At 44.2% G+C, this 26,958-nt stretch overlaps 1 protein-coding gene and 1 long non-coding RNA gene across 2 annotated transcripts; one reads left to right on the top strand and one right to left on the bottom strand.

Annotated features, from left to right (window-relative positions):
* Positions 1 to 3,994: 3,994 nt before the first annotated feature.
* Positions 3,995 to 8,688, bottom strand: LOC309615754. The gene is made up of 3 exons (XR_014237051.1): positions 5,426 to 8,688; positions 4,372 to 5,381; positions 3,995 to 4,054 (listed from the first exon to the last, which is right to left on the bottom strand). It is a non-coding gene; the product is annotated as an uncharacterized lncRNA (long non-coding RNA).
* Positions 8,689 to 8,936: 248 nt separating this feature from the next.
* RGCC (regulator of cell cycle) lies at positions 8,937 to 22,713 on the top strand. The gene is made up of 5 exons (XM_082365743.1): positions 8,937 to 9,185; positions 9,731 to 9,916; positions 19,104 to 19,211; positions 20,980 to 21,042; positions 22,328 to 22,713. The coding sequence occupies exons 1-5, from the start codon at positions 9,137 to 9,139 to the stop codon at positions 22,333 to 22,335; spliced, it is 414 nt and encodes a 137-aa protein (XP_082221869.1). The 5' UTR covers positions 8,937 to 9,136; the 3' UTR covers positions 22,336 to 22,713.
* The last annotated feature ends 4,245 nt before the right edge of the window (positions 22,714 to 26,958 follow it).

Below are 26,958 nucleotides of genomic sequence, written 5' to 3'. Positions count from 1 at the left end.
GAACATTTTTGCGAAAGCATCAGAGTACACCCAGAACTGTCTGTAAATGACAAAAGACTTAAAAATGACACAGTTAAAGATTTGATGAAAGTTCATAATAATGCAATTGACAAGGACATTTAGTTATTTTTGAGATATACATTTTAAAGTAATAACTAGAATTATGACTTATAACATTACACCAGAACATATAAGATTTTTAGAAATTTCATGTAGTGTCTGAAACATTTATATTAACATATTTCCATACAAATAACCCAAAGAAAGTTTAGTATTAGTTGTTTTTTTTTGTTTGTTTGTTTTTTTATACTGCAGGTTCTTATTAGTCATCAATTTTATACACATCAGTGTATACATGTCAATCCCAATCACCCAATTCAGCACACCACCATCCCCACCCCACCGCGGTTTTCCCCCTTGGTGTCCATATGTCTGTTCTCTACATCTGTGTCTCAACTTCTGCCCTGCAAACCGGCTCATTTGTACCATTTTTCTAGGTTCCACATACATGCGTTAATATACGATATTTGTTTTTCTCTCCAACTGTCTCTTTTGTGACTAATTAGAGGAATGTGTGTGGTAGACATTCATTCATTCAAATGAAAATTAAGTACGTACCTTGTGCCTGAAGCTGGAATAAATAGCACCTCTGCAACTTGCCAAGGTGGTTTGGGGTGCAAAAAGAGTGCTAGCTCATTTCCAGAATTAGAAGTTCTTTTTTCCTCTGTGACATTAAGGTGCTACAAAGGGCTGGAGAGTAGCTTTAAGCCCATGTTCTTCTTTCCCACTGAGTTATGTTTGTGGCTTGAACCACTCCAATTCTTCACCAGTAATCAAATTAGGCAAATGGCTTTTGAATGGCTGCGGGCTGTGGGTATGATGGGATGGAGGCAACATTGCAGGAGAGAGCAGAGAAAACAGGACAAGATCCTGGTGCTGGGAGTGGACTTCTGGGGACGGCTCTCTCCTCTTTGTGCTCCCCAGATGGTGGCAGCAGAAAGTCTTAGAACCTGGCACTAGGGAAACTCCTGTCTTGATTCTGCCTGAGACTCACAGTGGGTTGTTTTCGTTTAAAATCACATTAAAGTATTTTCTTTCTTTAAGAGTTAAAAGTTAAAAGCACACCTACCGTATGATCCAGTCTTTCTACTCTTAGGTATTTATCCAAGAGAAACAAAACCATCTGCCCGTACTTGTGTACCAGCTTTATTTGTAATAGTCAAAACTAGAACCAACCCAAATGTCCATCAACCGGTGAATAGATAAACAAATTGTGGTATATCCATACAATGGAATATTATTTAGCAGTAAAAATAAGTGAGCTATTGATACCCACAACAACATGGATGAATCTCAAAATAATTACAGAAAGAGAGTACATACTGTATGATTCCATTTATTTAAAATTCTAGTAAATGCAAACTAATCTACAGTGACAGACAGCAGATTAGTTGTTGCCTGAGAATGGGGCTGGAGGGGATGACAATGGGGCAGGAGGAAACCTTTGTGGGTGGTGGCTACATTCACTATCTTATGAACAGATGTCAAAACTTTTCAAATTGTATATTCAAAATTTGTGCAGTTTATTGTATGTTGATTATATTGAGATAACTCTGTAAAAAAAATCACGTGGAGGTCTTTTTCTTTCTTTGAAAGGTCACTTGTTTTCTATGCCATGACTTCATTTACTGTTTTTTTTTTTTTTTTTTTAAATAGACTTTACTTTGAAGAGCAGTTTTAGGTTCACAGCAAAATTGTGTGGAAAGTACAGAGACTTTCCATATACCTCCTGCCCTCACACAAACACAGCCTCCCCCATTATCAACATTCCCTTCTGCCATGTGCTGCGGGGATTAGAGTTGAATGTCTTTGAGAGGCTGTTATGCAACCCGCTGCAGCATCCTTTGGCGAGCCTTGTATTCCTAAGATTCATCCATGTTGTCTTGTGTCAGTAGTTTGTTGCTTCTTTGCTGAGCAGTATTCTGGTATATGACTGTACCACAGTTGTGTGTCTATTCTTCTGTTTATGGACATTTGGGTTGTTACCAGTGTTTGGCTATTATGAATAAAAATTCATTCTTATATTGTTTTTTACTTTTCTTGGATAAAAATGTAGAAGAATTGCTAGATCACAGGATAATTGCATGTTTGACTTTTCATGTGTTTATTAGTCATTCCTATATCTTCTTTTGTGAGGTGTGTGTTCAAGTGTTTTGCCCATGTTTTGTTTTTCCTAGGCTGGTTGTTTTTTTATTATTAGTTTGTAGATAATCTTTCTATGTCCTAAAAACAAATCCTGTGTCTGTTATATGGATTTCCACAATTTCTTTCAATCTGGGGCTTGCCTTTTTCTTTTTGTAATAACATCTGATGAACAAAAGTTTTAAATTTTGGTGAAGTCTGATTTCTCAATTAAAAGAATAATTAGTGCTTTTTATATACCATCCAAAAATCTTTCCCTACGTCCAAGTCTTGAGGATATTCTCTTATGTTTTCTTCTAGAAACTTTTCAGATTTAGCTTTTATGTTTAGGTCTATGATCCATTGCAAGCTAATTTTTGTGTAGGGTGTATAGTAGGTGTTATTGTAAATTTTTTTCTGTACAGATATCTAGTTCTTCCAGCACCACTTGTTGAAAAGATTTTTATTTCCTCGTTGAATTGCATTGACACCTTTCTCATAAATCAATTAACCAGGTATGTGCGTATGTATTTCTGAACCCCTGTCTGTCCCATTGGTCTATTTGCCAATCCTTGGCCAATACCACCGTTTTAATAAATGTAACTTTACAGGAAGTCTTGAAATCAGGTAATGTAACTTTACTCTCTTCTTTAAGATGATTTTCACTACTATAGGTCAATTTTTGGCTTATATCACTGTTGTGAGTTGAATGGTCACCCCCCTCCCCCAACGATATGTTGAAGTCTTCACCCCTTGTACCTGTGAATGTGACCTTATTTGGAAAAAGGGTCTTTACAGATGTAATCAAGTTAAGATGAGGTCATACTGAATTAGGGTGGACCCTAATCTAATATGACTGGTGTCTTAAGAAGACAAGAAGAGACACAGACAAAAACATACAGGGGAAAGGCCATGTGAAGATGGAGGCAGAGATCAGGGTGATGCACCTACAAGCCAAAGAAAGCCAAATATTGCCAGCAAACCACCAGAAGCTAGGGGAGAGGCATGGAACAGATTCTCCCTCACAGCCTTCAGAAGGAACCAACCCTGCTGACACCTTGATTGTGGACTTCTAGCCTCCAGAACTGTGAGAGAATAAATTTCTTTTGTTTTAACCACCCAGTCTGTGGTACTTTGTTACGGCTGACCTAGAAAACTAATACAGTTAATGAAACACAACTCAAACTTGCTTAAGCAATAAGGAAATGACTATCTCTTACACCTCCAGAGTTGAGGGATTCCTGGTGAGATTTATGTAAAGTATTAGGTGTTAGGATGAGGTTCAATTATAAGGGTCAGAAATCCCCACAATAGTGGCTTACACAAGATGGGCATTGTCTTTTTTTTTTAACATCTTTATTGGAGTATAATTGCTTTACAATGGTGTGTTAGTTTCTGCTGTATATCAAAGTGAATCAGCTATACATATACATATATCCCCGTATCTCCTCCCTCTTGCATCTCCCTCCCACCCTCCCTATCCCAGACATTGTCTTTTATTTTTCTCTCATGTAGGTCTCTCACCAGGGTTCGGTTGGTATGGAGGCACCAAGACATCAGGATCTGGGATTCTTCTATCCTTTTGCCACCATCCTCAATGTATGGCTTCCACTTCATGGTGTGAAATCCAGCTGCAAGTCTGTCTTCTATCCATCAGGGAGAAGAAAGGATGAGGGTGCCTGCCCCTTTCCCTTGAGATTACATTCTAGGGGTTTGCATAGAATATCTCTGCTCAAAGCCTGTGGTCCAGAATCAAGTCACATGACCACTCCCAATTGCAAGGGAGGTTGGGAAATACAGTCTTTATTTCAGGAATCCATGGGTCCGAAGGGAGAGCTGATATTAGGAAACAGAAGTTTCTTCCACACAGTGTCTGTAAAGGAATGCTAGGAGTATTTTATTTTAAACTTTTTGGGTTTATTTTATTTATTTATTTATGGCTGTGTTGGGTCTTCATTTCTGTGCGAGGGCTTTCTCTAGTTGCGGCAAGTGGGGGCCACTCTTCATCGTGGTGCACGGGCCTCTCACTGTCGTGGCCTCTCTTGTTGCGGAGCACAGGCTCCAGATGCACAGGCTCAGTAAATTGTGGCTCACGGGCCTAGTTGCTCCGCGGCATGTGGGATCTTCCCAGACCAGGGCTCGAACCCGTGTCCCCTGCATTGGCAGGCAGATTCTCAACCACTGCGCCACCAGGGAAGCCCTGCTAGGAGTTTTTGATGATTGGCTATAAGAGACTTAAGGAGAAAAAAAATCTCATCTGGAAATAGAAATTTGAAAACTTGTAAATGTTAGTTACAATCTTGAGAGGGGATGAGATAGCCTGGCAAAAGTATAGATGAGAAGAAAAGATCAAGGAGAGACCTGTAGGGGACTCAGACTTTAATTATGAAGAGGAGGATTCAACAGGGCCCTGAGAAGAAATGGTGAGGTGATTAGATGGATATTCAAGAAAAGCTTTAAGGAGACAGTGGTTAACAGTGTACAAGGGGAAGAGATGCCAATTAAGATAAAGAACTGGTCTTTAAAAATGCAAGAAGTTCTGATTTCCTGTTTCAAAATTATAAGCTACCTCAAGTTTTTTTCTCAAAGGAGACCTGTGTGGATGAGTGACCTCTGTAACTTGAAATATGTATAAACTCTAGTGTAAAGGTGTTATGGTTAACTTAGGTTCAGGGCTCATGAAACACAAGGCTCCCCAGCCCTCTTCAGTGAGGGAAGAGATCACATCTGCACGGTGAGGTTACTTACCATCTTCATCACTATGATCAGGTGACTGGGGACCACAGGAAGCCCTGGAACAGAAAATGGAACCCAGCCAGAAGGCTCAAGGGACAGAGGGTTTAACTTTTGCCTTTCGTCTGGTTCTAGGAAAGGATTCAGGGTGAACAGAGAAGTGGACTCGCATGTGTACACTAAGAGATAGGTAAGAGCGTGTTAGCTAAGTATTGTTGGTGAGAGAGAAAGAGTGGAAACAACCCAAGTGTCCATCAACTTGAGAGTGGATAAATAAATTATTCTGTAGTCATTCAATAGAATTCTATTTGGCAGATAAAAATAAATAAACTAGATCTAGTTGAATAAATTAGATCTGTGTGTACCAACATATGTAAAAACAAAGTTGAATGAAAACAAAGCATGTTCACATTAGTTATGTAAATTTAAAAACCATACAAAGCAATACTATATTTTTTACACTTGATCTTAGCCAAAAGGCCGAGAAGCGATTATATTTTTTAATGTAAACATATAAATATAGTTTAGGTACAAAAACGTGGACTGGGAAGGTACTTACCAAATTCATGGTAATGCTCCTCTCTGGGGAGGGAGCAGATAGGACATGGAAGGATGAAAAAGAGGATTTCAACTTTTTCTGCATTGTTCAATTTCTCTTGTTAAGAAATGTTTGAAGCATATGAAAAGGTGGTCAATTTAATTACTTATTAGGGAAATGTGAATTAAAGCTACAGGAAGAAGCAAAAAGAACCCACAGTAAGATACTAGTACACAGTTACCAGTATGGCTAAAATGAATGAGTCTAACAGCATCATGTGTTGACACAAATATTGAACAACTGGGATTCTTCTACATGGCTGGCGGGAATGCAGATTCTTTCAACCACTTCAGAAAACTCTTTGGCAGTATCTTCAAAAGCTAAACAGATGCCTATCCTGTGATTCGGAAATTCACTTCTAGGTATAAACCCAAGAGAAGTGAATATTTATGTGCACCAAAAGAAATGCCCATGCTGTACACGGCAGCTTTATTTATACTAGCCAATGACTAGAGATACTCATATCATTTGGTTATTCTACTTCTAGATATATACCCTAGAGACTCTTACTCTTGTACACTGGGAGACATGTGCAGGAATACTCCTTGCTGCACTACATTACAGTAGCAACGGCAGCAACACAACTCAAATCTCCACCAACAGGAGGACGGATTCAGACCGCGACAACGTGGATGAACCTCCTGGACATTATGTTAAACAAAAGAAGCCAGATAGAAAAGAGTACATACAGTATGATTTTATGGAGTTTTAGTCGGCAAAAGTAATTCCTGGTGACAGAATTCAGAACGGGGGTTACCATAGGGGTTACTTATGGGGTGCTATTCACTGCAAAATGGCATAGAGAACCCTTCTGGGGTGATGACAAAATACTACATCTTGATCTGGATAGTAATTACACAGGTGTATATATAGGTAGGAATTTACCAAACTGTGCACTCAAGATTTGCATACTATATCATATATAAGTTATATCTCAAAAAAATCTGAAGCAAAAATGACAAAATATTAACATGTGTTAGTTCTCATTGGTGGGTACACAAAGTGCTATTACTGAATTCTCTATATTTTCCTGTACATTCATATTATATTTATAATTAGGAAAGAGAGGGAGCAGTAGTTCTCCATAATGGAAGTGACACCGTCCTAGAGGTGGTGACACTTTGAGTTGAGGCCCCTGCCCATTTATCTCCCCAGCACTTGGGCAAGGGAGTTCCCTTACAATGGGGTGCAGAAGACACCAACCAACCAACTTCTCCTGGTAGAAATAGGTGATCTTCACTGTCACTCTCTTAGTAAACTGGCATGTCTGTTAAAAAGTGGGGCTGTTCTGTAGGCTCTTTTGAAGTTCAGCTTAACTGATTCTTTAGCTGAGAGGGCCCCTGAGCCATCAGGCAAGAGCTGGGCTGGGGTGTCCGCCACCCTACACCCCAGCCTGACCAAAGAGGGAGAGCTTCATTTGGAAGGTAGCTCCCTGGCCTCAACTCCCAGACGGGCTGCTGCTCCATTATCCCAGGGCATCCCCAGTGGGTACCACAGCAAGTCAAAGAGCATGAGGAGAGAAAAAAGAATTGAATAAGGGAGGTGGGAAAAGGAAGGAAAAAGATGCACATGCCTTGACTGTTGCTTCAAGGACCTGGGTTATCTGCACTCTTATCTGGAGCCTCTTCCTCCTGTCTGCTCAGTTCTCCACCTTGCACTGTGGAGAAAGGGAGGGTGTGGTGAAGCCCAAGGTGGCTCTGACACCATACAGACTTGCCTTCTTTTTTTTTTTTTTTTAACATTTTTATTGGAGTATAATTGCTTTACAATGGTGTGTTAGTTTCTGCTGTATAACACAGTGAATCAGCTATACATAAACATATATCCCCATATCTCTTCCCTCTTGCGTCTCCCTCCCACCCTCCCTATCCCACCCCTCTAGGTGGTCACAAAGCACCGAGCTGATCTCCCTGTGCTATGCGGCTGCTTCCCACTAGCTATCTATTTTACATTTGGTAGTGTATATATGTCCATGCCACTCTCTCACTTCGACCAGCTTCACTTCCTCTTCCCCATGTCCTCAAGTCCATTCTCTACATCTGCGTCTTTGTTCCTGTCCTGCCCCTAGGTTCATCAGAACCATTTTTTTTTAAGATTCCATATATATGTGTTAGCATACAGTATTTGTTTTTCTCTTTCTCACTTACTTCACTGTGTATGACAGACTCTAGGTCCATCCACCTCACTACAAATAACTCAATTTCGTTTCTTTTTATGGCTGAGTAATATTCCATTGTATATATGTGCCACATCTTCTTTATCCATTCATCTGTCGATGGACACTGAGGCTGCTTCCGTCAGACCTGCCTTTCCATCACTATGTGACTAGCTTATCACCTAGCCTCTCTGTGCCTCAGTTTCCTCCTGTGTAGAACAGAAGCAGTAGTTCTACCTCTCAGGGTTGCTGTGGGCCTGGAAATGGTGCACGCCAAGACCTGCCCTAGGAGGCCCTTGATAACCGCAGTAAGATGCCTCCTTTCCCTCTGAGACCGGTTTGAGGGTCAGAGACACTGGGAGCGCCGTCCAATAGGACTTGGAGCGAGGATGGCTGTTGAGCACTTGATATGTGTCTAGTGCAACTGAGGGACTGAAAATTTCACTTTATTCTATTTTAGTTGCTTTGCATTTAAGAAGCCACCTGTGGCAAGTGGCTACCGCATCGGGCAGCGCAGTGTGCAGGGCTTTCACGGTCAGGACTCGTCCCCTGCCAGGCGGCTGGGCGAGGTGGCTCAGTGTGGACACCGAGAGGCGCCGGGTTCGCACTCCAGCTACGTAGTCCTTTGTTCTCTTAACAAACTCCTCCCGAACAAATTCGGGGCTGCCGTAAACACCCAGGACTGTAGTCAGGCTCTGGGGCTCGGGGATGGGAACCATTAAGGTTCGTCAACTCCTGGACTCCACCGACTTCTGTCCCTCTGGCCCCCTACCCTCTCTACTCCATCCGCCCACAATCCTCAAGTCCCTTGGGGGCAATGGGGAGGGGACACGCGGGAGACTCCCTCTGCGGCTCCCATATGGGTCTGGGTCTTCCACGGCTTTCGCCTACTTTATTCCTCACAACAAACCCAGGAGGCTCAGCATTTCCATTTCACAGATGAGGAAACTGAGGCTCGTGGAGCTTTAGCGCACAGGGCGGGAATCAGCCGAGCGCCAGCCCTAAACTCTTTGGGGCCCTGGTGTCGCCAAAGCTACTTTCGTGGGGCGCGTTGTCAGGGCGCGCGGGGAAAGAGGCGGGTAAATATTTGGGGCTGTAACCTGGGCTCCGGCGACTCCGCATCACTGCGGTTCCCCAGCGGGCGCGTGGCGAGGGCGGTGCCTGGGGGACAGGGGCGTCCCTGGCGCGGCGGCAGGGACAGACCCGGCGGCCAGGCTCCCGTGGCCCCGCCCCGGCCCGCCCCCGCCCGCGGCTATAAGACCTCGGGACTGCGGGTGGCTGCGACCGGGGAAAGATCTGGCGGGCGGACGGCGCAGGCAGCGGCGCGGCGGGAGCGCAGCCGGGCGAGGGGACAGGCAGAGCGGGACGAGGCCAGGAGAGGGGACGGGCGGCCTCAGCGGGAGCGTCTGCACGATCCCCGCGCCCAGACCTCGCAAGACCCCGCGACGCGCGCCGGGCCTAGCCCGCCCATGAAGCCGCCCGCCGCGCAGGGCAGCCCCGCGGCCGCCGCGGCCGCAGGTGAGTGGGGGTCTCCTTAAAGCCGGGGCCTTGCGCGAAAGAAGCGGGATCCCGCGTCATCTCGTTACATCCCTCCCCCAGCCTCACCGGCGGGACTCTGCCCCGGGCGGGTTCAGCCTCCTCCCCACGCGGGGCTGCGGGTCCGAGCCCGACACGTCACGGGCGCATCCTGACTCAGTCCTCCCACCGCCAGCCGGTTCACACGCGCCCCCGGGGGAGCGAACGCGGGGAAGAGTCCCCGACAGCGCGCGGGAAAGAGTTCGGCTGTGTCGCTCAGCTGCGTGACCTTTGGCTTGCAACTTCCCCGGGTCGAGGCTCAGTTTCTTTATCTCGAAAACGGGCACGACACCAAGGCGCACTTCAGGGGGTGGTGGAGAGTATTAAAAGATACCAGCGAGCAGCGGGCAGCGGCAGCCGGGCTGTCCCCGGGCCAGCGCGCCGTCAGCGTTAGTTAGCGATCCTCGGGAACGGTGCGGCCCCTGCCGGGCCCGGGCTGGGACGGTCGCCCCGCCCCACCCTCACCTGAGCCCGCCGTCCCTCCCCAGCCCCGGCCTTGGACTCGGCCGACGCGGGGGACCTGAGCGACGCGCTGTGCGAGTTCGATGCGGTGCTGGCCGACTTCGCGTCGCCCTTCCACGAGCGCCACTTCCACTACGAGGAGCACCTGGAGCGCATGAAGCGGCGGAGCAGCGCCAGCGTCAGCGACAGCAGCGGCTTCAGCGACTCGGAGAGTAAGTGTGGCCCCGCCGGGGAAGGTGCCGGAGCCCTGCGGACTCCCCGTACCCGGCCCGCGGAGGAGCGCTCTGGGCTCGGGGCTCAGTTTGCTTATCGGGGCCGGGCGGAGTTAGCCCCAAAGCTCAGCGCGGTCTCTAGGACTACAGGCGTCTCCGGGGCTGCAGGCCCGGCGGGGACAAGACCCCTGAGGATGGGCTCGGGAAGGCTCTTGGAGGGCAGGCTGGTCTACCTGCCGCCGGCAGGTGTCAGGAGGCAGGAGGGTCGAAGCGGCAGGACTCCTGGGACCCCAGCCAGGCCTTCCCGCGGCTCCCCGTCCTCCTCTCCTTCCCCCTTCTTTCCCCTCTCAGCGGTATCTTCAGAGGATGTGGAGCAAGTGCCACAGGCATGGGGTCGGGGCGCATGGGAGGGCACGATATGGACATATTTGTGAAACCAGGAAAGGTTTCATAAGCTCCCGTTCTTGAGATTTTTGAAACACTTCTTGCATTTTCTTCTGGCCCTGAGCTCCCAGACTTGTTGCTACACTGCCCGAAGTTTTGAAAGAATCCCTGGCACTGCTGAGTTCAAGCATTTAGAAAGTGTCCCTCATCCTTCAGGCAGGTCCATCACGTGGACGGCTGGCTCTGACTCCCCCCCCCCCCCCCCGCCCAGCTGGGGGTGGGCAGAGAGGAGATGGACCCAGAGCTGCTTTCTGGTGACTTTCCTCATAGTGGAGACTACCCCCAGCGTCTCTCTGTCCTAAACAACCTTGTTAAAAAGAGAGACCATTTTTTCCAGGAACTCGAATGTCCTGTAAGGATTTTGGATACCTTTTTAGGCGTCAAGTAGCAAATCGGGTGACTTTTCAGTATTATGTGACTGCTGTTTTACCCAACCTGGATTACTTACTATTTTTCAAAGTGAATTTTAAACATTTCTGGGTAATTCTTGAGGCTTCATTCCCTAGATGGGATACAAGCATGAATGTCACTCCCTTTGTTGTCCTTGACTCTGGAAATAAAAACAATGACCTTTCCTTGTGATTCCCTTCTTTTGAAATCTGAAGCTCCCCCTTGTTACAGGGCAAAGATATAGTCCTAGGCTTACACATGAGCTGTCCTTCTGAAAAGGAATAAAGGCCACTCGCCACCCAGTTCAGGCTTTGAGTCAGAAACTTGAGTTCCAGCTTGACTTTTCTTGGCAGCCCTGCCCAAGCGTTAGAAATAATTGCAGCTTTTGAGGTGAAAGGGGATGGAATCGTATGCTGTTAATTTTCCGTTCAGTGTGTTTGGACTTCGTTGCTAATGACCAGACCGCTTATTTTCAATTTCAAAGAGAAGTCTAAAAAATTTTGAAATTTGTCTCAATGTCCGTAGCCAAACTTAAATATGTCTCCTTCTACTGGGGCATGGAGCAAGTTATTCATCAAGTACAAATTCTCTCCCCCGTGGGAAAGAAAGCTGGCACAGTCTGTCCAGTGCCTCTGTCTTGCAAAGAACAGCTCCTTTCTAAACCACAGCTGCATTTGGCTAGAATACGGTCTGAGCTCACCCATTCATGGGTGATTGCAACTCCCTCTGGGTAGGGTTTCAGATCTGGGATCTGTTTCAGAGGCCTCAAAGAAAAGGCACTCGAAACACATTCTTAACAGTTTTGGGGGAGATATTTGGAATAGTCTGTAGTTTTTCTTAGGGTATGTGTGTGTACTTTGTTTTCTGCTTTTGTTGTTAACTGTTAAACTAACCCTTAGTTTGGTGGTTAGAGAGGTAAATGGGAGGGTATAAAGAAGGCTCAGATGACATTAGTCTTTTCTATAAATGTGTAGTTTGGCCTCCACGAGGCAGGTTAGAAATAGTCCTGGCAGAAGCAGTGTGTATCTAAATAGTAATTTCTTAAGGACGCATAATATGTGTCTTAATTGCCGCTAAGAATGGATCACAGACATTTGTCATACTCATTTGTCTGTTTAATGCTTTTCTGTGGAAGAGAATATTTGAGGGACACGGATCCTACTGAAATTTAGCCCACCAAAGGGGAGACACACCAGGATGATCATAATAAGAGCAGCTCTCTCTCTTTTTTAAATTTATTTTTTGGCTGCATTGGGTCTTCGTTGCTGCATGCAGGCTTTCTCTAGTTGCGGCGAGCGGGGACTATTCTTCCTTGTGGTGCTTCTCATTGCGGTGGCTTCTCTTATTGCGGAGCACGAGCTCTAGGCGCACAGGCTCAGTAGTTGCGGCACGCGGGCCCTAGAGCGCGTGGGTTTCAGTAGTTGTGGTGCGTGGAAGAGCACTCTCTTTTGCCAAGCTCTTACTATGATTACTATTATTATTTATTAGCTCTAACCATTAATGATCTCTTTGCTTTGCTTTAAATGTGTTTATCTCCTATGATCTCTACTACAGTCCTAGAATGTAGGCACTGTTGTCTCCTTTTTTCTGACAAAATAGTGGAACCAGTTGGGCTGTCTCTCTCTCTAAGGCCTTGCTCTGTCACCATGGCTGGCTGGCTGGTATGTGAACCAGGTCCTCCGGGATAGACTTGAAGTCTCACTGGACCGGGATCATGTGCCTGTTTATCAATGGTGGTTGTGTTTGAAGGTGTCTCTTCAAGTCAGTGGTCACCTGGCCGGATCTGTGGAGCCCAGGCTGAGCTCTGTTAGGGCCCTGCATGAGGAGTGGGCCTCATTTTCTCTAGCTGTGAAATGGATAGGATGTTATTTAATGATGATGTTAGAAACATCCATAAGCTCATGATGAGGAAGAAAATATTTGCTCTGTTTGATGCTTTTAAGAAAATAATAAAACGCACATGCCACGCTATGTCATGTAGGTCAGAGACATTTGAGCCAGTGTCTTGTGTGAAAATGTTATGTATGAAGGTCTAAACCCTTGGGACCTTGGTTTTCACTCTACCTTTTACAACTCCATCACTCTGAAGATGTACCTACTGCATTCCTGTTTTTTGAAGAACCCTTCCTTTTCTCTCAAAAAAAAAAAAAGATGAGAAAGACAAATATTATATGATATAACTTATATGTGGAATCTAAAAACTAGTACAAATGAACTTATTTACAAAACAGAAACAGACTCAGACATAGAAAACAAACTTACGGTTACCAAAGGGGAAGTGGGGAGAGGGATAAATTAGGAGTACGGGATTAACAGATACATACTACTATATATAAAATAGATAAACAACAAGGATTTATTATATAGCACAGGGAGCTATATTCAGTATCTTGTAATAATCTATAATGGAAAAGAATAAAAAAAGAATATATGTATGCATATATATATATATCTGAATCACTTTGCTGTATACCTGAAACTAATACAATATTGTAAATCAACTACACTTCAATTAAAAAATATTTCGCTTGTTTGCATCCAAAGGAGAAAAAGTAGACATTCCTTCTTTCACCCAGAGAAGCAAGTTACTTAGATAGGAGAGAAGAACGGATATTTAATAAGGAAATACTCTTTCCTGTTTCCACTTACAGGGAATCCTCCTAAGACATGAAGAGGACCAAAATAGCAGTGGCAAGATAACTTCACATTAGGGGTGGCATTCAAATGGGGGTTGATGAAAATAGTTCCTTTTGTTTCTTTCTTCTAGATTTCGGTTCCAACAGGTAACACCAGGCACTTTCATGAGAGCAGTTTCAACTTCAGCAGTAAAAGGGCACAGTTAGGAGCTGGGGCAGTGAGTGAGGTTCACACGTGATCCGCAGAGGTGCTTCAGGCATTGTGAACATTTTTGGTTTGAACTTATTTTGAAAAATCTGTTGTTTTTTCAGTATTTTCAAAACTGTAAGCCCACAGCATGACTTCTGAAATGTGTTTTATGACATTTTAACTCATCAGATAACTAAATTTTAACCAATGTGTTAATTTATGATTCCACCGATTGATTTTATAAGAAGTTTCTAATATTAACTGGAACTTTAAAAGGTGATGCAAACTTATATCTTTGACGGATTGGAGTTTCCTTTTTCCTTGGAGGGGGAAGTGTTTTGCTACTTAACAGAAAACGTCTGAAGTCTACTCCGTATGCTGGGGCTATTATGATTTTGCAGGGCCATTGTAGGGAATGAGGAATTGGCTTCTTTAGCATGTGCAGCACCTAGAACGTCTGTATTTCTTTGCCTCGACTATTCTAGCTTGGCCCTGGGAGAGGGGACTGTATGGCCCCTGGGGGTGGGGGGTGGGGCATGCATGACAGGTAGCCTGTTGGCTGATCTGGCCTAAGAGCCACTGAGACCAGAACTTGAACTTGTTCAAGAAGGGAGAGACTGAGGAGTTAGGAGCCCTCAGGGTGTCCCGGTGTGTGTTAGGAATTCCAGGCAGGTGACAGGTGTCACTGGCTGACACCTGGAGGGGTATCTAGAGGGACTGAGCAGTCTCAGAAGGGAAGCGGGGGCGATAGTGCTGAAACTGAGAAACGTTTTCTTATTTTATCCCACTTTCAGTGAGGCTGTTGGAATTTAGATTTTGAGGAGGAGATTCAACCCACCTCCCCCAACTCCCGCATACCATTCCCTGTGGCAAAAGGGAAACACGTCCAAGGCTTTCTTTTTCTCAGTTAATTACTATGGTTTGCTTGCCTGCAATGTGTGGGATTGTTCTATATTTACAGGAGCTCTGGGCCAGGGTTACTGTCTGTGGTTTCCCTTTCCTCTGGAGTAGCACACGCTGGTGCCAACACCAAATTACCTTTCTCCCCACCCCCAAAGGAAAAAAAGCACGTCTACCTTTTAAACAAGCGTCTGTTTTTGTAGCTGAGTTTCCCAAGCTCTGTTGGCGCTCCTGTAGTTAGATGTTTGCATATTTAATATGCTCACATTGCTTTTTTTTTTTTTTAATGAAAGCTTCTTTATTTATTTATTTATTTATTTTTGGCTGTGTTGGGTCTTCGTTTCTGTGTGAGGGCTTTCTCTAGTTGCGGCGGGTAGGGGCCACTCTTCATTGCGGTGCGTGGGCCTCTCACTATCGTGGCCTCTCTTGTTGCGGAGCACAAGCTCCAGACGCGCAGGCTCAGTAATTGTGGCTCACGGGCCTAGTTGCTCCGCAGCATGTGGGATCTTCCCAGACCAGGGCTCGAACCCGTGTCCCCTGCATTAGCAGGCAGACTCTCAACCACTGCGCCACCAGGGAAGCCCGCTCACATTGCTTTTGATGATGTCTTAGAAAACTTGGTCCCTGAATTCGAGGTTCCTGGCTTCAGCGCACCAAGTTGACTGGCCAAGGACATTTCTGATGGGGCTTTAGAGCTGATAGCGGTAGATGTTGTAAGGCCCTAAGATATCTAGTCTTGCCACCTGCCGCGGTTTCCCATATCATCACTGTTATGTGTCCCTTGAACCCCTGTTAACGGCAGCATCTAATATTGGGTGGGGCAACAATACATTACTATGCTATCAGCCTGTGACACATTCCTGTCCTTTATCAGACTAATGAGCTGTTATTTCTAGAGCTCAAGAAATAGAGTTCTAGGGGAGTGAAAAGAACAGGAAGTCAGGCTTTGCTTCCCTTTTAATATACACCTAGCATGAAATCTTGTTCACTGTAAGTAAGTCCGTGGAATGAAATTTTATTGGATAAAGGGTAAAGAGAGGTCTAGAGCTTGGGGTACTTCCGTGTCTGTGGGTTTGTTCTTGGGAGGTTTGTTCTAGGGCACCTCTGAAGATAAATTTTCTCTTAGGAATTTATCTGAAGAAGTGGAAGAAGCCTGGGCCCAGAATCTTGAGTCTTTTTATTCGCTGTGGTGACCTTTCTTCTCCTGAGCTTGTCTTCCTCCATTTTGTTGGGAAAATAGAATAAAAGCAATGAAAACCAGAGGTATCACATGGAGCGCCTGGCTTACTGATTCCCCTTTCGCAAGAGAAGAAGCTAAGGCTCAGAGATGAAGTGACTTGCACAGGGTCACAGAGCTTTCACACGGCCTCGGTGCCCCACATCTCTAGGGTGGCAGCTTCTGGGGCTGCTGCGGTTGTCCTGGTCATTGTTTTGGGGGATGACGTGTAGAGCAGTTATGAACACAGGGTGGAACTCAACTGTGGGGAAGTTTGGCTCAGGGGTGCTGGGGGTTCATTTCCTTTTGATGGTTGAACACTTCGGAGCCTGGAGTCAGGTCGGGCCCGGACTGTGCACTGGAACTCATGGAAATAGAGGGGCATCGAGGTGCAGCAGTGGGCTGGTGTGTGTGTGTGTGTGTGTGTATTGTAACTAGAATTTTTTTTTCCCCCTCCTTCATTGTGGGAGTAGCACAAATTCATTATCAGTAAGAGGCAACTTCTGATTATTTGGACAGTGCATTTAATAGTTGGCAGCTGAATTTGTCAGTCAAATAACAGTCAGTTTGTCTATATATTTTCTGAGTTTGAGGAAAATACTTAGATCAAAAAGGCATATAAACACCAGACTCTACAGGGTAAGACGTCAGCCGTGGTGATGTCTTAGTATACTGTGACGCTACAGAGTCTCAAAACCAAGTGAGTTACCTGAGTTTTTCATGAATCCTCACTGGATTCCTTTTTCCTACCATTTTGCAATGACCTTTTCCATGTCTAGGTCATTCCTTCCCCCCAGACTCAACAGCATTTGGTCAACCTGTGTGTGCGGCAAACACATTGTGTGTGTGTGTGTGTGTGTGTGTGTGTGTGTGTGTGTGTTTGCCCCCTCCCAAGGGATGAGTATACATGGACGTAAAATTGATGGAGAGTCAGGGCAGAACAGAGGTGAAGTCCCAAGTCAGGATAAGGGCCTGCGGTGCAGGGTGTGGTGGTGAGACTGAGACCAGGGGTGCTGCCAGCGAGTCCCGGGTTCAGCACTCTGGGCCAGGGATGGGGCTGATGTTCTCAGGTGTCCTTTGGAGCCAAGGATAATGTCCCAGAGGCCTCATACTCCTTTCTCCTGGCTCACGAGTTCGGGCACGAGGCCTGCTTCCCCAGGGCCCTCTGTGGTTTTCCTGCCCCCTCAGTCTTACTTCATCTTTCCCCCACAAGTCTCTCGGGTTCTATTTGGGGCGATTCTCCTGCCTCTGACGTAGCGACAAGAGACGCGGTAGGTCTGAGATGGGCGTGACCACTTTCCTGTGCGTAGGGAAAAGGCCGCCCCTTGAGAAAATCCGGACTGCTGCAGAGGGCGGCCCAGCTGACAAGCAAGCAGAAGGGCTTCCCACGTTGAGTTCCACTGAGTACAAGCGTCTTGAGAAATATTAATAGAGGTGCCACCGAAAAAGTGTCTCAAGGACAAGTAAACCAGGGGAAATAGGGCTGAGCTGGTTTCTTTTTTTTTTTTTTTAATATTTATTTATTTATTTGGCTGAGTTGGGTCTTAGTTGCAGCATGCTGGATCTTTCGTTGCGGCGCCCGGGCTCTTCGTTGTGGCTTGTGGGCCCTAGAGCGCACAGGTTTAGTTGTCCCATAGCGTGTGGGATCTTAGTTCCCCTACCAGGGATCGAACCTGCGTCCCCTGCACTGGAAGGCGGATTCTTAACCACTGGACCACCAGGGAAGTCCCTGAGTCTGTTTCTTTATCACAAGATGTCTCAGGCACGTTAAAGTGAGGTTACATCAGAGGACTCTCCAGGGGTGCTTGGTGTTTCTTAGAGTTCGTTGATCACGCAGTTCTTCTCAAAGGACCACTATTCTGGGAAATAATTTCTGGGGAAATGTAAGGGTAAGGTTTGGTGTTTCAGATCTCAGTAGGTGATCATCATCAAAGCCTTGAAAAATGGTTGTCGTCCTTTTAGGTGACCCGGGCTGGACCTAAGAAGGAAGAATCGACTGTGAGGGTGGGCATGTTTGGAAAACTGAACGTGATGGGCGTGTCGGCCAGGAAGACAAGATGGCTCTGGGGCCACCTGGTCAGGGGAGGGTGGGAGGCCCAGTAAGGAGGCCTCAGGAACTGCTCCAGGAACTTGGAGAAGTCTTGAGGGATGAAGAGGAATTCTCTTGGGACCAGAAACCTCTGCTTCTGAAAACCCTTTTTTATTCTGGGCATGTCTTTTGTAACTTAGTCCTGTTCATTTTGAGTTAAGGGGACCAAAGAAAGATGGTTTTGCCTCTTCCTGAGCTGGAGGTGATTGGATAAAACTGAGCGAATCCCAAGGAGGACAGGGAGCCTGGCCAGTTCCTCATGGTTCAGCCACCCTCCCTCACCCGAACAGCCTTCTCAGAGCTCATCTCTGCTACAGCTGTGCCTGGCTTTGTGTTTTGTTTTAACTGGGAAGGCTGTTCCTTTGTGACCTCAGAGGCCACATCCTGCTTCCGCCGCCGGGTCTGCCTTTGAGCCTTTGAGTTAGTGCAGCTCAGCTAGCAGTTCCTTTCTGTGTCACAGCCACACGGCTGGTTGGCCGTGGGTTGGTTTCCTCCCCCTTGGCAGGACTTAGAGAAATAGAATCTCAGAACTTCAGAGCTGGAAGGGACTTTAAGGATTATTTAGTCCAGCTTCCCATTTTATGGATGGGTAAACTGAGGCCCGGAGACATTATCTTGCTCAAGGGCATCTGAATACTTAGTAGCTGGGCTGGTTTCCTTGACTCAGCTCAGCCCTGCTTCTGACACCTTGCCTTGCTCTTGCTCTGGTCTTTGAGGGTATGACAATGGAGGCAGCAAATCACCCAAACTGTAATAGACAACCTCTGGGAGAAGAAATCTTTATCTTTGACCCTCTAGCTTATCCCCAGAATGTAGGAGCTCAGGAAAACCACGACAAAGATGCTCTCATGAACAGGTAGGGAGGATTATTAAGTCATGGGATCCAACCTTGTCTTTGTATTTTAGGGGGTTCAGAGGGCAGAAGGGACATTTTTCAGGAAAGATGGTTCCTTATGTCTCAAATCCCAAGGGAAGCCCCTCACCCTCATCGGCCAAGCATTGGCTTAGCTGTCAGTTAGACACCCACTGGGCAGTGGGCTCTGGTTTGTCACAAAGGAGGCTGGTTTGGTCACGACGGTCCTGTCACCTCCTTCTTTTTTTAGGGAAGCAAGGGCCTGTGGTGTGCCCAATTGGAGACACGCACTCACACACATACACAGGCACACCCTCCTGCCTCAAATCATTTGGGGGCATAAATATAAAATCTGGAAACCAACCTGTTTTCATTATAACTTTGCTTCTTTTGGAGATAAACTGTTGGTTGGCAATAGACCATAAGACTGAAAATTGTTTCTAATGAGTTACGTTTTCTTTCCTGAAAGGTGCAGATTCACTTTATAGGAACAGCTTCAGCTTCAGTGATGAAAAACTGAATTCTCCAACAGACAGCACTCCAGCTCTGCTCTCTCCCGCTGTCCCTCCTCGGAAAGGTAAGTTCATTAGTTGGATTGTGAGTGTTTTTGCTTCCTTCCTCCCTCCTCCGGCTCCTCAGCCTCTTCTTTCTTCCTCCTTCCCCCTAACCGATCTTTCCCAAATGTGCAAAACAAATAGTGAAGACTAATATCTTAGTATAGTACAGCATGGAGTGGATTTTGTTATTTCTCAGGATTTTGATCAGCGTGAAAGTGAAATCAGATAACTGGGGGGCAGGAAACCAAATTCACAGGGAGAAAAGACATGTAGACTCTAAACTTTGCTTTCTCTCTTGTGGTGTCATCAAGAGAGTGTCAAATGACAGTGCCCTCCCAAGACTGGTTGGTTCTGGAACATCAAACTCAGCAGTTAGGCTTTGCAGAAAGTTGGGTTCTTTTTCTTGCATTAACTCTTTAACTAATGCTTTCAGATGACCAATTTAGCAATTAAATGGGGTCATCATTATGAAACAAGTAATGATCTAACATAATTCAAAATGGCAGCTCCATCCTGCCTCTACTATGATATTAATAGGCCGAAAAGGTTTTTAAAGATGCATGAGCAGTTTCTTATATTTTGGAACTAGCAAAGTGTCTCCAGCCAGAGATCTGAATGTTCTTTCATATTGGGCAAGTGCCCTTTTGAAAACAAAAGCAGTTTTTTTCCCTTAAGAAACATTATACTTGCTGAAAATAGTTGCAGAATGCAATAAAAGTGGAACATAGTTAAAAAGAAATATGAAGATTCCATCATTTTCTCACTCTGGCATGAAGGCAGAATTTCCCCCTTTTTCAAAAGGACATTTTAAAATTCTCTTCTCAACAGAACAATGTTAGCAGTCACTGGGGACTCTGCCGTTGTCCAGCCCTTCGTCTGTAATGGATCTATTGAATTGAGAGAGACAGAACAGTCTAGAAAGTGGCTTAAAATGTGCCCAGATTTGTTACCTGATCCTCAAGAGGTAGGAATTAAAGAGGAGAAGAAAGCCCTAGTGGCAAACTGACTTTAAAAGCTAAGAACAATGAGCTATTTGTGGCCAGCGGGGGCTAATTAATAAAAATATCCAGTAGTGCGTTCAGAGAGGGCATGAATGATGAACTCTAGAGAAAAAAGTAAGATACACAGAAAGAAGTACATGTCTCAGGATATAAAGGGAACAAAATGATAATGAGGACTTGTTGCTCTGTGCTGGCACCTGGATGGGATGAGGTTCTCTAGACCCAGGAGCTTCCTGTTGCCTTCTCTGTACCATTTTGACACGGAACTGTAGTGCTTAGTTCATTTCATCCTGGAGGGACCATGAGGGCTGAAGCATTGCCCTGGAGTGATAGCATGAACAAAATTGCATCAGGGGAGAAGTTTAGCAGGAATTAGGGAATCTGGGTGTCCATTCCACACAATGCCATGCTTCCCGAATATTTTGACTAACTCAAATCCTACACAATCAAAAAGTTCAAACTTTTAATCTTCCTTCCCTGTCCCTGTCTCCCCGCATCTCCCAACTTTTAAGATAGTGAAGGGAGATACTTCTTCCTGGTTGCTGGGATAGGGGTGGGGTATGGGGGGATGATGAACTACAAAAACCAGAGAGAAACATTTAGGCTAATCTTCAGAATAAGTTTCTGAGTTGACTATAAGTAAACACTGGAGCAGCCACTTAGGGTTTGTACAGGACACGCTTTAATAAAGTCTCTGAAGAAAAAGAGATGGTTGCATAATTCTGGAAAAGTCGGAGTCATCAGCTGTCTTGGATATGGAAACTGAACCCCAACTCTTGTTTTTCAGCCAAACTAGGAGACACGAAAGAGTTAGAAGACTTTATTGCTGATCTCGACAGAACCTTAGCAAGTGAGTACATGCCTGGTAGTAAAAAAAAAAAAAAATCAAACAGAAAACCCAACCAGCACCTCTGATAAAGTGCTGTAATGTTTACCAGCTTGCCTGGGGCAGGAAGTTACATCATAAGGCTTCTTTAGGTTCAGAAACAGGACCCTAGTGGCTCAGAAAGAAATTCTGAGGGTAAGCTTACATCGAAGTAGACCGTGTGCCTTTCCAAACAGTGAGAACTGACCACCAGCAAACAATGGCATTTTGCTTGAGAAATGGAGAGTAAAGTAGTAGTTAGAGCAAGATTGGAGCCTTACCAGCATGGTGGCCTGCCAGGCTTTTCAGAAAAGAAATCAGCCTATTGACCATCAAGCATTATACTGACAAGCCAGAGGGTTCCATCTCAGGGGCCAGAGAAAATTTCACAAGTTAGATCAGGGGTTTGGTGAGGTCTGACTTCTAGAGGGTTGGGTCCCCAAAGAGAGAATTGGCTTGGGGAGACCCTGTAACCAAAGACCCACGCCAATTACTAAAAGACCTGGATTAAGTACGCAGTACCTTGTTTCCCACTGGCAGTTACACTAATGGCACCCCATTTTCTGTGACCAAAAATTTTGAGACCTGAGGATGTTAGATCATAACTGCTACGGGGGTGCCTAGAAGAAGGGACCCTGAGAATCAATCCACCCAGTCTATTTCCAAAGAACAAGATTGCAAGAGCCAGAAGGGTCAACTAGAGTTTCCCGGATGACAGTTTCAGCAACTCTACCCCTGGGGGGCCTTGTTCGGTCACAGAACAGGCCTGGAGAATTGCATCCTAGCCCCTTTCATTTTACAATGAAAGAGTTGATTTTCCTTAAGAAATATTTTATGCTATACTCTGCTAAATAGCTGGGTAGAATCTGAAAAAATAGATCCAAAGCTGGTTATTTAAAAAGAACTCTGTTCTTAAACATGGTTTCAGACAGACCTAAGTATTAGGTGGAAAGTTCTTGTGCAGTTTCTGTTTACTGGAAGATTTTGTTGTCCATTTTCTTATGTGCTGTACCATCCTCCATCAGAAGACTGTTCTGACAGAGATGATTGTAATTGCAGCACAGTTTGTATTAGACCCATGTGACCTGCCTGTTGACTTCATGGAAATTGCAGCAGGCTGCCGGTCATACCAGTTAATCAGACATATACAACGTGGGAAGCCTGCCATTAAGTTTGGTGCTTTGATGCCTGTCTGAGAGATGTGCTCTGGCTCAGCATAGGAACTGTTGGCTTTCGTGAGTGGATCACCTTCTCTGTCTCCTGTTGACAGGTATGTGAAGCAAGAAGGTCTGGGTCCTTTCATCATAAGGGAGAAGCTTCAGAGAGCTCTGAGGACCTGATAAAATCAGCTACAGAATTTGCTGCTGGAGGGGCCAGAGATGCTACTCATCTACCACCAGGCCATTCTCATTCTCATCCTAAAAATGCCTTTGGGCTCATCTCTGGGCAAGTTAGAAATTGACTTTGTTTACCTGCTTGCAGAGTATTAGAACAGATGACTCATGCTAATGTTGTATTTCCTCTTAAAACATAGCTTTTCTGTAATTTAAAGTGCTTTTATGAAAATATTTGTAATTAATTATATATAGTTGGAGACAGTACTATGCTTTTCCCATTATAATATATTTTTGTATGCAAATAAAGTTTGAACTGGAAGTCTGTCTTTTGTAAGCTTTCCTTTTTTTTTTTTCTCTTGATTTCTTTCAATATATTTCCATCCAAATAGTATTCAAGTGGAAATAACACGTCGCTTGACTTCTAATATGGACCCTGGGCGCGGCCGCATTGCACTAGGCACTAGGATGGTAAACGAGAGACAGGGTTACTTTGCAGTTCATTCGGCGCTCTAAAGGGAAATGCTGGCATATGATTGATGGGAAATTTTAATTGCAATTGCAGTTTTAGTGAAAGTTGGGTTTCTCTTCTATCTCCATTCTCCTCATTTCTTAGCACCTTTTTAGGTGCCACGGGTTCTTTCCTTCAATTAGGGGAAATACCAGGTGTACTCAAAATCCAGGGCATGTTGGGGCAGCTGGAGGACTTATAAATGATGGTGCTGTCATAAAATCTGTGTGCTGAGGAAGATTTGATGTGCTGGCCTGGGTGCTCACGTCCAGGTGGCTTCAGTGGAGCTGGAGGGTCCAGATGCAAGGTCTCCCATAGAGTGGGCTTCGCTTGTAGAGGCCAGTGACCCACCCACACCCCCCCACCTGCCTTTTGTGGAGGATGGGGAGAGGCATACAAAACAGGAGAGTCCATACTTTTCTTAGCTATGCTTTTCTATCCTTAAAACATCTAAAATAACCAGACATTACTTTGATAATCAGAATCAAGTTATAAAAAAAACTCCAATCCTTATGTGCCTGTAGAACACAAATCCAAAGCATAAGTACTTATAATTTTATTTATATTTTCAAAAGCTAACTACTAATTTGATCTGTTTTTTAGGGCGTTGTGAAACTATTCAATAAAGTGCCTTTTCTTTAACCTTTTTCTTTTCCCCAAATTTCTGGAAAAGCTTTTGGGTTGAACCCAAATATTTTCTTTATTTCTTTATTGAGATGTAATTCACATACCCAAACATTCATCATTTTGAAGTGTACATTTCAGTAGTTTTAATTAAAACAATTTTTTTGGCCACGCCATGTGGCTTGCAGGATCTTAGTTCCCAGAACCAGGGATTGAACCCGCACCCTTGGCAGTGAAAGTGTGGAGTCCTAACCACCGGACTGCCAGGGAATTCCCAATTCAGTAGTTTTGAGTACCTATATTCACAGAGTTGTGCAACCATCACTATCTAATTCTCTGCCTCTATGGATTTGTCTATTCTGGGTATTTCTTATAAATGGAATCACACAACATGTGGTCTTTTGTATCTGGATTCTTTCCCTTTGCATACTGTTTTCAAGGTTCATCCATGTTGTATGTGAATCGTTACTTCATTCCTTTTTGTGACTGAATAATAATCCACTGTGGCTATACCATATTTTGTTTATCCTTTCCTTGGTTGAGGGACATTTGGGTTGTTTCTACTTTTCAGCTAACAAATATTGCTCTTATGAATATTCACGTATAAATTTTTGTGTGGATATATGTTTTAAATTCTCTTGGTATATAACTAGGAGTGGAATTTCTAGGCCATATGATAACCCTATGTTTAACTTTTTTGAGGAATTGTCAAACTTTTCCATAGCAGCTGCGCCATTTTACATTCCCACCAGCAATGTATGAGGGCTCCAATTTCTCCACGCCCTTGGCAACACTTGCTGTTGTTCATCTTTTTGAATATAACCATCCTAGTGGGTGTAAAGTGGTATCTTATTGCAGTTTTGATTTGCATTTTCCTGATGACTAATGATGTTGAACATCTATTTATGTGTTTATTGGCCATTTGTGTATCTTCTCTGGAGAAATGTCTATTCACAGCCTTTGCCCATTTTTAAATAAGTTGTCTTTATTATTGTTGAGTTGTAGGAGTTTTCTATGTGTTTTGTATACAAGTTCTTTACCAGACATCTGATTTGAAAATATTTTCTTCTATTTTGTCGGTTGTCTTTTCACTTTTTTGTTACCGTCCTTTGAAGCACTAACTTTTGATGAAGTCCAATTTATCTATTTATCTTTTGCCACCTGTGCTTTTGGTGTCATACCTAACCATTGCCTAATTAAAGCTCACGAAGAGTTACTCGTATATTTTCTTTTAAGAGTTCTATAAGATTATACAAATCTTACATTTAGGTGTTTGGTCAACTTTGAATTAATTTTTGTATATGATGTGAGGTAAGGGTCCAACTCCATTCTTTTGCATGTTAATATCCAGTTGTCATATCAGTATTTGTTGAAAAGACTATTTTTTCCCCCATTGAATTGTACTGACACCCTTGTTGAAAATCAATTGACCCTATGTGTACGGGTTTACTTCTGGACTCTTAATTCTGTTGCAGGGATTTATATGTCTATCCTTATTCCTGTACCACACAGTCTTGATAACTATAGCTTTGCAGTAAGTTTTGAAATCAGAAAGTGTGAGTCCTTCACCTTTGTTCTCTGCACAATTATATTGGCTGTTCTGAATTCCGTGCATTTTCAGAAAAATTTTAGGATGAGTTTGCCAATTTCTGCAATAAAGGCAGTGGGATTTTCATAGAAATTGTGTCAAATCTATGTATCAGTTTGGGAAGTATTGCCATCTTAGCAACATTATGTCTTCCTTCCAATTCATGAACATGAAATGTCCTTCAGTTTATTTATATCTTCTTAATTTCTTTCAACTATGTTTTGTAGTTTTCAGTGTATAAATCTTGCACTTCCTTTGTCAAATTTATTTCTAAGCATTCTTTTTGATACTATTGTGAAAGGAATTGTTTTCTTAATTTTATTTTCAGATTGTTCCTTGCTAGTGTACAGAAATACACTTGATTTTTGTATATTGATTTTGTATCCTGCAACCTTCCTATACTTATTTATTAGTTTTAATAGGGTTTTGCGTGTGTGTGTGTGTGTGGTGGGGGCCGATTCTATATACAAAATCATACCGTTTGCAAACGGGAATAGTTTTACTTCTTCCTTTCCAATCTGAATGCCTTTTAAATTCTTTTTGTTGCATCATTGCCCTGGCTAGAACTTCCAGTACAATACTGAAAAGAAGTGGTGAGAGGGCACATCTTATTTCTGATCTTAGAGGAAAAGCTATCAGTCTTTCACCACTAAGTACGATGTGGGAATATTATCTTTTTTCATCAAATGAGCCCTTGACTTGTCTTCTAAACATAATTTTCCCATTACCTGGAACTGTTTTTTGTTCATGCTTGGGAACATTTATCTGCTTTGGATAAAGCTTTTTTTCCACTGGGACACTATGCCTTTTTATTAGTAGCCTCTTTAGGATTTGAGGATCTACCTCATTTGCCAGCTCTTTCTTTATGGTCTCCTGAAACCTGGACTCCCAAAGTTAGATGTGCAGGGTATGGAGCTTTGTGGCCTGTTGTGAGGAGAAGGTCAGTGGTTTGGAGAAAAGAAGTGGATTCCTTTAGAAGAGTGTTGGGAGGAGGGTAGTTTGTGCTCTAACCTCTGTTGGATGAGTAACTGGGGACAAGCAGGCTGTGGGCTGAGTCAGAGCTTGGGGTTCTGGGAATGTTGAAAAGAGTGTTTTCCATGTTTCCCAAGATGCATTTCAAGAGCACATTCCTAAGCTGTTTTGAAGACTAGGTATTAAGGTCATAGGTACTTGAAAAGTGCTGCATATACTTCACTTAAGAGATTTATTGTGCACATTAGTACATAAATTACATAGGATTCAGTCTAAGGTGATGGATCAGAGAACCCCAAATATAGTGGCTTAAACAAGATGGGAGTTTCTTTCTCACTAACAGCCCAGAGGTGAGCAGTACAAGGCTGGCTGAGTGACTCTCTGGTGCAAAGTGGCTGCTCCTGCTCCTGTCATCACATTTCATCCCAGCCAACACAAAGGAGAAAAAACAAGTCAAGCACAGGCTTATTTCTTTCAATGACATGACTAGAGGGGACACAGATTACTTCTGCTCACATTCCCTTGTCCAGATCTTAGTCAGATGGTCCTTCCCAGCTGCAAGAGAGGCTGGGAGAAAAAGTCTCGTGCTGGGCAGATAAGTGCTCAACCAAAATTTGATGGTTCTGGGAATTCCCTGGCAGTCCAATGGTTAGGACTCCATGCTCTCACTGCCGAGGGCCTGGGTTCAATCCCTGGTCAGGGAACTAAGATCCCATAAGCTGCGTGGCACAGCCAAAAAAATAAATAGATAAGAAATAAAGTTTAAAAAATAATAATAAAAATAAAATTTGAGGTTTCTATTATTAAAGAAAGACAAAGAGAATGGGTATTGGAGGACAACTAGTCATCTCTGCCACAGAATGTTGAAGGCT

The sequence above is a fragment of the Balaenoptera borealis genome, assembly GCF_965194805.1.
Source record: "Balaenoptera borealis genome assembly, chromosome: 18".
Lineage (NCBI taxonomy): Eukaryota > Metazoa > Chordata > Mammalia > Artiodactyla > Balaenopteridae > Balaenoptera > Balaenoptera borealis.
The sequence above is the reverse complement of the archived record's forward strand: the minus strand, read 5'-3'. Positions and strand labels throughout refer to the sequence as shown.

Excerpts from the sequence above, each read along its gene's own strand:
- RGCC (XM_082365743.1), top strand. The coding sequence starts at position 9,137 with ATGAAGCCGCCCGCCGCGCAGGGCAGCCCCGCGGCCGCCGCGGCCGCA. Across the intron at positions 9,917-19,103 it reads CGGCTTCAGCGACTCGGAGA|GTGCAGATTCACTTTATAGG; the intron begins GTAAGTGTGGCC and ends CTTTCCTGAAAG. Across the intron at positions 19,212-20,979 it reads CGCTGTCCCTCCTCGGAAAG|CCAAACTAGGAGACACGAAA; the intron begins GTAAGTTCATTA and ends CTTGTTTTTCAG.